The sequence below is a fragment of the Mobula birostris genome, chromosome 15, assembly GCF_030028105.1.
Source record: "Mobula birostris isolate sMobBir1 chromosome 15, sMobBir1.hap1, whole genome shotgun sequence".
Taxonomy (NCBI): domain Eukaryota; kingdom Metazoa; phylum Chordata; class Chondrichthyes; order Myliobatiformes; family Myliobatidae; genus Mobula; species Mobula birostris.
The window spans coordinates 46,603,922-46,616,161 of record NC_092384.1 but is presented as its reverse complement, the minus strand read 5'-3'; the positions used below and the strand labels follow the sequence as shown (position 1 = coordinate 46,616,161).

At 38.6% G+C, this 12,240-nt stretch overlaps 1 protein-coding gene across 2 annotated transcripts in view; it reads left to right on the top strand.

The window, feature by feature from the left end:
* phlpp2 (PH domain and leucine rich repeat protein phosphatase 2) overlaps positions 1–12,240 on the top strand; it is a 122,994-nt gene that overhangs the window by 35,016 nt on the left and 75,738 nt on the right. For both annotated transcript variants that reach the window (XM_072279715.1, XM_072279716.1), the window contains exons 3-5: positions 2,645–2,778; positions 9,388–9,578; positions 10,542–10,667. In XM_072279715.1, coding sequence (XP_072135816.1) covers positions 2,645–2,778; positions 9,388–9,578; positions 10,542–10,667 — 451 coding nt within the window. The remainder of the gene's footprint in view (positions 1–2,644; positions 2,779–9,387; positions 9,579–10,541; positions 10,668–12,240) is intronic.

The following is a 12,240-nucleotide window of genomic DNA, read 5'->3' as shown; positions in this document are numbered from 1 at the left end:
TCTTCCTCTCTGAATGTCCCATCTATCACCCCGTCAGCCTCCTGAATGATCCAGAGTTCATCCAGCTCCAGCTCCAACTCCTTTAACAGCTGGATGCAATTCTCACAGGTATAGTCGTCAGGGACATTGGTGGTCTTCCTGCCTTCCCTCATCCCATAAAAGGAGCATTCAACAATCTTGCTTGGCATCCCTACTGTTGTAACTGACCAAATATAAAGGAAGAACAATAAACAAACACTGGGGAATAAAATCTCCTTCCAACTTTTTGCTTTCTTTCAATCATCCCTCTCCTTGCTGCAGCCTGAAAGAGTTTAAAATTTTTTTAAAAACCCACTCTAACTCTGTCCAATCCAACAATGGCCACTCTGCTTGCCCTTGTCTTATTTTAATTTGTTCTTGCAAATCAATCCAGAGCACTGATTGGTCTCTGCTCAAAACACCAAACTGTCGCAAGTTGATCCCTTTTCTACTCAGTTGGAGAACCTATGTGGGTTACATCTTCTCATGCTTCCAATCTCCGATTGGCGGCTGCTCAACCTGAATGGACTGGAATCTGCAGGTTAGGAAATCAAGGATCTATTTGCACAAGGAGATATTGAGGCCTAGGTCTTAGTGCTTATCAGTTTTTAGGGGACGATGGTATTGAATGCAGAGCTGTAGTCAATGAAAAGCATCTTCACTGTTCCTTTCCCTGCTCTGCTGGGGGAGAAGCTGACAGCGATGCTGGTGGATGCTTTCCTGGTGTCATGGATTCTTATTACCTGATTGGCAGACCACAGTACGTGTGCTTGCAACACTGTGTGTCCGACAGAGTGATCAGCAGCACTGGGGCTCCACAGGGGACTGTCTTGTCTCCCTTTCTCTTCACCATTTACACCTCGGACTTCAACTACTGCACAGAGTCTTGTCATCTTCAGAAGTTTTCTGATGACTCTACCATAGTTAGATGCATCAGCAAGGGAGTTGAGGCTGAGTACAGGTCTATGGTAGGAAACTTTGTCACATGGTGTGAGCAGAATTATCTGCAGCATAATGTGAAAAAGACTAAGGAGCTGGTGGTAGACCTGAGGAGAGCTAAGGTACCGGTGACCCCTGTTTCCATCCAGGGAGTCTGTGTGGACATGGTGGAGGATTACAGATACCTGGGGATACGAATTGAGAATAAACTGGACTGGTCAAAGAACACTGAGGCTGTCTACAAGAAGGGTCAGAGCCGTCTCTATTTCCTGAGGAGACTGAGGTCCCTTAACATCTGCTGGACGATGCTGAGGATGTTCTACGAGTCTGTGGTGGCTAGTGCTATCATGTTTGCTGTTGTGTGCTGGGGCAGCAGGCTGAGGGTAGCAGACACCAACAGTATCGACAAACTCGTTCGTAAGGCCAGTGATGTTGTGGGGATGGAACTGGACTCTCTGACGGTGGTGTCTGAAAAGAGGTTGCTGTCCAAGTTGCATGCCATCTTGGTCAATGTCTCCTATCCACTACGTAATGTACTGGTTGGGCACAGGAGTACATTCAGCCAGAGACTCATTCCACCGAGATGCAACATAGAGCGTCATAGGAAGTCATTCCTGCCTGTGGCCATCAAACTTTACAACTCCTCCCTTGGAGGGTCAGATACCCTGCACCAATAAGCTGGTCCTGGACTTATTTCCTGGCATAATTTACATATTACTATTTAACTATTTATGGTTTTATTACTATTTAATTATTTATGGTGCAGCTGTAACGAAAACCAATTTTCCCTGGGATCAATAAAGTATGACTATGAATGTTCAAGGCTTGAGTGAAGAGCCAGTGAAATGGCATCAGCTGTGACCTGTTGTCGCAGTTGGTAAACTGGAGCAGTTCCAAATTGCTCCTCAAGTAGGAGTTGATAAATTGCTTCACCTGAAGTTCATTAGTGAATCAAATAATTTTTTAATGTCAATTTGCTAGTTTGATGGTAATTTATTACTGACTAATTTGTTTCTTTAAATTTCAAATTATTAATTAAGTTTAAAATTAACAGCTGCCATTGTGGGATTTGACCTCTGGTATCTGGATTACTAGTACGGTAGTTCAAACACTGTCACTATTGTAGCACAAAATCATAAGGATATTGTTGGAAGGGAGAAGCATCCACACAAGGAGTAACTTGCACATATGCTAATATTTATAATGCTGTGTCTTCCCAACCTACTGTTTTCTAAATCCGCTTGGGCACATTGGGTTTGCACTGTTGCCTAGATGTTGGACCTGCCTCTCCTCTCTAGTTGCTTTATTTGTGGGTACTCTGTTAAGGACACAAGCATCATTCTTTCCGTTGTAAGCAAGCTTGCAGTCTGGACAAGTTTTCCCACTTTTTCTACCATTGGAAAATTCTTTAGAAGTGTTTATGTAATAGGGATTTTAAAAAAAAATCATTTTCCAGAAATTGAATTCTTTTGTAATAGAGCAACTTTTATGCACATGCAATTTATACAGTCTTTGAAAAGAACAAGTGCCTCATCTGCGATTACTGGAAATGAATTTCTTTCTCCCAAGAAATTGCATTTAAGATTTTCTTGGATCTGTATAGTGGTTCCTTTCTAAACTTTGTTTTTGCCTGTCATTAAATTATAAATATTCTTGATTCTGATATTGAGCACTTCATCTGTTACAGGAGACTGAATCCAGATGAGAGGCCTCTGCAAATCCTTTATGATTATCTATCTGGATTAGGTTTTCAGGACCCGCTTCGAATACAAGAGGAAGCTGCTATTGCTGATTTGAGCTGCATGATCAGATATTTTCATGGTAAGATTTAATTTTCTAAAGAGCAAAATGCGTGGGCTCATTTTTGCTGTTTTAAAAAAAATACAAAGTAGACCAGTCAGTGGTTGATTGTGTACAAGTATTCCTGTAACTTGATTCAGTAGTAGAACACATAATCTTTAACAACATGCTTGGAGTTTAATTGCTAAGTGTTGGTCTGTAGAGATTGTTTGCCTATTGTAGATGAGTTATTTCTTTGTTGGTTCACTGAAACATCTTTTAGAAAAAGATGTTACCACTGTAGAGTCCTTAATTTGTTGTTTGGGATGCGGGCAATGCTGGTGAGACCACTATTTACTGCTCATCCTAAATTGCCTTTGGAACGTATTAAATCATTTCAGGGGACTGTTAAAAAGAAACACACACTATTGTAAGGGTCGAGTCATTTGTAGGGCAGATTGAATAAGGATGGCAGATTTCTTTGCTAGCAGGATGTTAGTGAACAAGATGTTTTTGTATATCACAATCCAATGATTGCTCTTGAGCTACTGTGATAGGATTCAAACTTGTGCTCTGAATCACAGGAACAGACCTCTACATTCCACTCCTATAATCTTACTGCTGTGCTATGCATAATAGTATGCTCTAGGAGAGGGGATTAAGTTTAGCTTCTTCCTGGTTGACCTTGTCATCAGATTGAGGAATAACATTGATGGTTGATTAATCTGTACACTCCCAGTTTATGCTAGTTTCTTAGTTTTAGATACCTTGAAATAAAATAACAGCTTAGGTACCCCAGAAGATGAAAATCAGAAATAAAAATAGAAAACTCTGAAAATAATCAGGAGACACGAGGCTGCAGATGCTGGATCTGGATCAACAAACAGTCTGCTATTGGAGCTCAGAGGGTTGAGCAGTATCTATGGGGGAAAGGAACTGTCAATGTTTCACTTTGAAACCATGCATCAGGATTAATATATTCCTCTAGTAGATTGTTGCTCCAAAAATCATCTGGTCAAGTAATAGCTTTCAGATATTTTTGTCCGATTTTCAGAACTCGGTTAATGGAGCATGTGATGTAAAGAAAACAATCAAGAAAGAATAAACTTACATTAAACATAGTAACATTCAGAACCACCTAAGAATGTTTCTCAGCTATTTAACTGAATCCCAGGTTGATCACTGAGTACAAAGATGTCCTGTTTCTGTGAATAAGCACCTGCTCTGCACCACTCTTGTAATGCAAATGAGGAAAATCAGCCAAAATTGTTACCTATGTGCCTTTTAATCAATGACATTTATGAGACTGGAACAATACCAGAAGAGATGAAAAAAATCATTATTTATCACTCTTCCTAAGAAACCTGGAGCAATAGAATGTGAATTACATAGGATCATAAGCTTAATGAGTCTTATCACTAAGGTACTTCTAAGAATTTTGATGACAAGAGCTAAAAGTAAGATGGAAGCTGAAATAGGTAAAGAACAATGTAGTTTTGTGAAAGACAAAGGTACAGGAAACGCGATATTGATGTTAAGGATACTATCAGAACGAGCTATTCAAGTGGAAGAAGATTTGTTTGTTTTATCGACTGCACAAAAGCATTTGATAAAGTGAAGCACAATAAGTTATTCAAAATATTACAGGAAACTCTAGATATAGATTCGAAAGACCTCCGCCGAATCAGAAATCTGTACTGGGAACAAACTGCCACTATAAGAATAGATGGAGAAGTGAGTCAGTTTACGAAAATCAAGAGATTCGTTAGACAAGGTTGTGTTTTCTCCCCTAATTTATTTAATGTGTACGGTGAAACAATATTACAAAAAATAAGAGACATCTTGGGAATCAAAGTTGGTGGTGAAAATATCAATAATTTTAGATATGCGGATGCACTGTTAATTGCAAGTACAGAGGAAGAACTACAAAACTGAATTGATATAGTTGTTGAAGAAAGATAGACCCATTTTTGCACTATCAATTGCAAAAAGACAATGTATGGTGATATCCAAAAAGAAGGAGAATCCTATCTGCAGGCTGAGAATAAACGGGGAAGACATAAAACAAGTACAGAACTTTTGCTACTTAGGAAGCTGGGTGACATCAGATGGCAGGTGCGACATGGACATCAAAAGAAGAATAGGGATGGCAAAAGACACCTTTACGAGAATGAAGAGTATACTGACCAACACTAAGCTAGGTATGACAACCCAACTCAGAGCTCTGAAATGTTATATTTATCCAGTTATGTTATATGGTTCAGAATGTTGGGCAATATCTAGTAACATGAGGAAATGAATTGAAGCAGCAGAGATGTGGTTTTTGAGGAGGATGCAAAGAATATCATGGATGAAACGAATATCTAATGAGGATGTCATGAACAGAGCAAACACAAAAAGAGAAATAATGTATGAGATCATGAAAAGGCAACGTGACTTCATTGGACATGTGATAAAGAAAGAGGAGTTAGAATACACGGTAATTATGGGAAAGATTGAAGGGAAGAAAGCAAGAGGAAAGCAAAGACAAATGATAGAGACAGCAGTCAGAGAACTGGAAATGAATACCAATGAATTGATCCACTTGACCCGAAACAGGAGTGTGTGGGCCATGGCAGTCAAAGCTCAAACTGGGCACAGCACCTGATGATGATGATATGTCCTTTCAAGTTAAGTATGGCATCGTTCCTTCAGAGTTCAATAGTTTATTGATAATCACTTTTTCTGTATTTTTGGCATCAGTGGTTCTGTGTTAAAGTGTCTGTAACAAATTTGCATAAGAATGCATTTCAGTTAGCATCTGGGACATTTCACATTTTGATGAATGCATCTGTGGTCTTCAGATATTGCTGTTATTTGCAATTTGACTTGTGATCCAAATCAAAAATAAAATTTACTAAACCAATTTGATGCCAGATTTGTTAATCTATGAAGAAGTGACATTCTAAAAGGGTAAGTTGCTAATCTATTGTACCCCACAATCTTATGTTTTCTTAATTGATTCTATGTAATTGATTTCATTAACAGTTAGCTCATAGGGTAATACAATCTATAGTTGTCCAGATGCTATACAGCAGTGTTTTTTTGTCTCTCCTCATATTTGATTGGATAACTTCACATTTCCACATGTTAAACAGCAACGCACATAGTCATGATCCCTTTTGTGATTCTTTTGCAACAGTACAGGTGCAGACCTTTTTGCAAATTTTGAAATAAAGAAATCCATGGGAATGTGACTTGACAACTGGCACATAGCATCATGGGTGCAAGTTTGACCCAAACATCTCATAAGAACCTCTATTATGAGTTGTAAAATATGTGGAAAATGCTGGCAATTAGTGAGAATGGGGTTTAAAAGAAATGGAGGGTGTACCCATTTTCACTAACAAATGGAGGCAACATTTTGTGTGTTAATTGTTTGGAACATGCTCTACTCGATAAATATTAGTTCAGGTAAACTCCTTTCACTGTTGGAGAATAAGACTTAGTAAAACTAAGCACCTCAAGCTTTTATTTAGACTTGAGAGGCTTTTAATGGAGGCCTGTTAAATTACATATTTATGGTGGCTAAGATTTGTACTGTCAGGGTCATTGTTTACAGTATTTTTAACAGATGTTATGAAATCAAACAGGTTCCTTATTTTTTAAAAACTATGAAATCCTATTATATTTTACAAAGTATATGTTTTTAAAGTATGTGGATTTAACTAAAATTTATGAAATGAAATTGAATAGATAATGTTTCAAGTAACTTGGAAATTAATCTAGTCAGAGACCCAAAATACTAAAAACATGTATTATCTCCTTTAATTAGATAGTGAATTGCATGTCTGTTGCCTGCACCATGATTAAGATCAAACATATCAAACCATAAATATCAAATGTGGATATTATGGTGTCTGTGTGTATCAAATGAAAACAAATCAAACTGCATATTGAGAGTGTATTTAGGCAGCACCTGTGGAGTTCCAAAAGTAGTGTCCATGACAGCTGCTGTTCATTATATGAAAGGAAACTAGATCACTCCTAAGATCTCTCTTTTGGCTTGCTCACAGAGCACTGTGGTTGGGAGTAGATGGAGTGTATTCTGCTTAGCAGTAACCAGTGATGTCCCACAGTAATCTGTTGTGGAACCTCTGCTTTTTGTGATTTTTTTTTATATAAATGACTTGGATAAGGAAGTAGAAGCTTCATAAGTTTGTAGATGACACGAAGATTGGTGGTGTTCTGGATAGTATAGAAGGTATAGAAGGTTGTAGGTTACAACAGGGCGGTGACAGGATGCAGAGCTGGGCTGAAAAGTGGCAGATGGAGTTCAGTCAGGATAAGTATAAAGTGATAAGGTTTATCTTGAAGGCAGAGTACAAGATTAATGGCCGGATTCTTGGCAGTGTGGCGGAACAGTGGGATCTTGGGGTGCACCTCCACAGATCCCTCAAAGTTGCTGCTCAATTGATAGGGTGGTTAAGAGGGTGTGTAATGTGTTGACCTTCATTTGTCAAGGGCTTGAGTTCAAGAACCACAACATAATGTTGCAGCTCTGTAAGACTGGTTAGACTACATTTGGAGTATTGTGTTCCGTTCTGGTCACCTCATTATAGGAAAGGTGTGGAAGGTTTCAAGAGGGTGCAGAGGAGATATACCAGGGTGCTACCCGGATTAGAGATCATCTAATGAGGAGAGGTTGAGCAAGCTGAGGCTTTCTTTTTGGAGAGGAGGAGAATGAGAGACGACTTTATAGAGGTTCTTAGATGGAGTGGATAGCCAGTGCTTTCTTCTCAAGGCAGAAATGGCTAATGTGAGAGGGTGTAATTTAAAGTGACCAGAGGAAAGTGTAGGGTGATGTCAAGAGGTAGGTTTTTGTAAGCAGAGAATGGTAAGTGCATGGAATGCACTGCCAGGGATGGTGAGAGACGGGGATACATTCAGGAGATTCGAGACTCTTAGACGCGTGGATGAAAGGAAAAAGAGCTATGTGAGAGAGAAGCATTAGATTCACCTTGATGTAGGATAAAAGGTTGCACAATATAATGGGCCAAAGAGCCTGCATTGTGCAGTACAGTTCAATGTTCTCTCCCCTCTTCCCCCACCACCTCCCTCTCTTCTTCCATCCCACCTCTCCCCAACTCTATTGAAAACTCTTCAGAAAATGAAGCAGCCAATGCCAGCATGCAAGAAGACATGCACATAGGCAGTATTCAGTCCTCAGCTGCTAAGTGACAAATAGTATTTACATCACACGAATGCCAGGCAATGTTAGTTCAAACAGGAGGGAGTCTGATCATTTGTTGACATTTAACAGAATTCCTATTAGTGAATTTCTTGCATTGTCATCCTGGCAATTGGGAGTGGGCTGGTTGTCACTATTAACCAGAAATTGAACTGTACCACAAACATAGTAGAGCTTTTTTCAGAGCAGATGTGAGGTTGAGTGTTGCCTCTGACTTTAAAGCCTTTACAAGGCGTATGTCCGGTGTGTACTACTGTAGTACACACTCTCCTTGCTTGGAGAGTGCACCTTCAGATTACCCAGGAGCCTTTCAGGACGAAGCAGCCCACTTGATTAGTATTGGACTAGGAGCCATAAATATTCAGTCATACTACCTCTAGCATTATGGCTAAAATATTACCACTGTAAAATATACTGTAGTGACACAACAAGCCTATATCTTATACTATAAAGAAGAACGTGGAAAGTGATCCCCAGCACCTGAATACAAATTACAATATTTTTTCCATTGGACCTAAATCCTAAAACTTCCCACCCAGTGTGGCTATGGTAATACATACAGTTGAAGGATTACAGTGGTACAAAGGCAGTGAGGGACAGGCAATAGATGTTGGCTTTCCCAGGGATTATGTATCTTTTAAATGAAAAAGAAATTGTGAACTCTGGAATCATAGTATTACAATGAAAATGCACTAGTTAATATAGTTGGTCACTAGGCCCAGCTTAAATAAAAGTTAAGAGACTTGAAATCTGGCACAGGAATTATGTTTTACTAAGCTGCTGTGCAAATTTTAAATATTGTCAAAGTAGATTAGTACTGCATCACTAATTTTAAAGAGAGATTTTTGTATAATGTAACCATATAACAATAACAGCACAGAAACAGGCCATCTTGGCCCTTCTAGTCCGTGCCGAACTCTTAATCTCACCTAGTCCCACCAACCTGCACTTAGCCCAATATAACCATATAACAATTACAGTACGGAAACAGGCCAGTGGATGTGGAGTGAGATTTTTTTTTAACTACATTGAAGTGCCAGTTTAGGTTTGAGTACATGAGATCGTGACTCACCAGGGGATGTTATTAGTTCACCACAAAAGTTTCCATGTGTAAAGATGAAATGTTAATAATCTAGGTCAAAGCTTTTCATCTGAGGCTGTTAATTAATTTGAGATTTCTATGATTGTCAGGTTTTTAATGAACTTAATAACCATGCTGCAGTTCACGAAACATTTGGATCCTGATTTTTTTTTAATGAAAGCTAACAACAATCTGATCTTGGTATATGTCTGTGAAATCTATTAAGGTTTAATGTTTGTTTTTATCAGTCTTTTGGCAATAAGCTGCATATTCTATACCATTTATTCCCTTCATAATTTTGTAAGATAATAAAAACATTTTTTTCTCTGTATCACTTAAGGAAAGCCAAGTAGCATAGAGCAACTGGATCAGATCCTTCTCTCTGGTGTGTTCAGTGTACGGAAAGGGAAAACGCAGTTGCACAAGTGGTCAGAACGCCAAGTCATTCTCTGTGGTACCTGCCTAATTGTGTCTTCAGTAAAGGAGTGCCAGATGGGAAAAATGCATGTACTTCCTCTCACTGGAGGCAAGGTAAGAAATTGTCTATTCTGAAGAAGCTGGTCTTCTGAAGTCTCTACTACTTAAGGCCAGTTTAGTCTGTCATAATGTGAACAAATTAGTTAAATTATGCAAGGTGTAGGGTTATTCAAATGTACATGAAATATGGATTATTCAAGGGTACAAGATTGATTGTATATGGTATTTCAGCAAAAACAATGTTTGATGGACACAGGATTTGCTTTTGTTTGAAATTCTACTGTAAGGATACTGTAGGATGTTGAAATGGGTTTATACTGTATCACAGCGAAATCTCAAACCACCGATCCCAAATTCAGAATAGTGTATGAGTATAATTTATTAGAGGCTGGATTCCAACTTGATGGCGTTCAATAAACCTAATGATTTCTTAGAGATCATATTACATTTTTTGTTGAGATTGCAACATAGCCTAATATCATCACATTCCTGCCCCCATCCCCACACATTCAGTGCATACTTATTTTTCTGATAAATATTTAGTAGAATGGAGATGATATATTTCTCGACAATGCAGATCCTGTGCATTGAATGTTCTTCTGAGTCGGGGTTAAGTGAATAGATAGTGCATCTGAACGTCTGTCAAAATGCTCAGTGCTGTATCAGGCTTTCCACTCTTTTTCCATCTTTCACTCTGTTCTCTCAAGAAATCTGCTAACTTTGATATCAGTTTTGGTCCCTGCTATGTAATTGGATTTGCTGGTAACACATGAATCTCATTTAGCTTCTGTCAATAAATATATGCACTAAAATAAGATAAGTTGTACCTCTAGTGCTGTGGTGTGGGCAATGATAGTGGTTGGAATTAAAATACCAGTGTGCAAAGATTAATTTTCCCAGTGCAATGGGCATCACCAGTGTCTTCAGAGTTGAACAATGTCATCTAAACTGAAAATGATATAGTAATTTTTTTCATTGAAGAAATGAAATTATTTTCTTTTCTAATATCCTGTGTAGGTGGAAGAAGTAAAAAGAAGACAATACTGCCTCATGTTCAGTTCTGCTGGGCAGCAAGGACAAACATACTATGTGACCTTTGATTCATATCCAGAATGTTTACGGTGGTTCAGACAGGCATCCAAGGTGAATTGTGTTGTATTATGACAATGTGTATCTTAAATATATGTTCTCTAATACTTGATAGTTTTACCCTAGAGGGAGAAAGGATTCTGACTGTCTACCCCATCTATTTCTCTCATCACTTTATGGACTTCAATCAGGTCTCCTTTCAGCCTCTGACGCTTCAGAGAAAGCATCCCAAGTTTGCCCAACCTCTCACTATAGCACATACCCTCTAATCTACGCAGCATTGTAGCAAATCTGTTAATCATTATAGCACTTCAGCACAGAAACAAGTGCTTTAGTCCATCTAGTCCATGACAAACTGTTATTTTGCCTGGGTCCATCAACCCACACCTGGACTATAGCATGCTATACCCCTTACATCCATACACTTATCCAAACTTCTCTTAAAGGTTGCAGTCAAACTTGAATTCACTACCTTCACTGATAGTTCATTCCACACTCACGCCACCTTAAGGCTCCCCTCAAATATTTCATCTTTCACCCTTAATTTATGACCTCTAGTTCTAGCCTCCCCCAAGCTCAGCCAAAAAAGCCTACTTGCATTTACCCTATCTATACCTCTCGTGATTTTGTATATCTTGCCCTCTTTATATCCCTCATTATTTTGTATTCCTGTGTGGGGTGAATACTCTTCTACACTTTTTCCAATCATCCACATCCTTCCTATAATAGGACAACTAGAAATGTGCACAGTCCTCAAACTATGGCCTAGCCAAAGTATTATATAGCTGTAATATGACTTCTCCATTCTTGTATTCAGTCCCTGCAAGCATAGGCAAGCATACAATACTCTTTGTTTGTCAACCACCCTATCTAATTATCTATTTTTGACCATTTTTGGTGAGCTATTTATTGACCCCAATATCCTTCCGTATGTCAATGCTCTTAAGGGTCCTGCTATTAACTGTATAGCTTCCCCTTAGATTTGACCTGCCAAAGTATACAACTCTGACTTGCTTGGATTAAATTCCATCTGCCATTTCTCAACCCATATCTTTAACTTTTATATGCTTTGACAGCCCACCACATTGTCAACAACTCCACCAATTTTTGTATTGTCTCCAAAATTACTAACCCACCCATTTAGTTTTTCATCCACATTATTTATATGCATCATAAACAATAGAGGCACTACTGTGAGAGAATCTCTGTCTTAAATGAATGTCTCCTATCCAGTTATCTTGAAACAGTGACTCCTAGTTTTAGATTATCCCACAAGTTGAAGCATCCTCTCCACATTCCCCCTGTCAAGATCTCTCAAGGTTCATCTCTTCCAGTCTTTCTGTTTATGATAGTTAGCCATGTTAGATATTAGTGAATTTTTTCCTTAAATGCTTCAGATGCATTAACATATAGCCTTAAATAAGTGGCACTGGCAAGACCACACTATTTTGCCCTCACAGTATGTGCTTTTTGCCCCAAGAAAGAGTGCAGGAGGATGCAAGAAATATTGTTCCAAGGAAATGCTAAAGAAAATCCTAGTGAGGAGCAATTGGGGAAACATTGGGTTTGCAATTGAGGCTTCTGGTAGTTTAGAAGCAATGTAATTGAAATATACAATTGCAAGAAA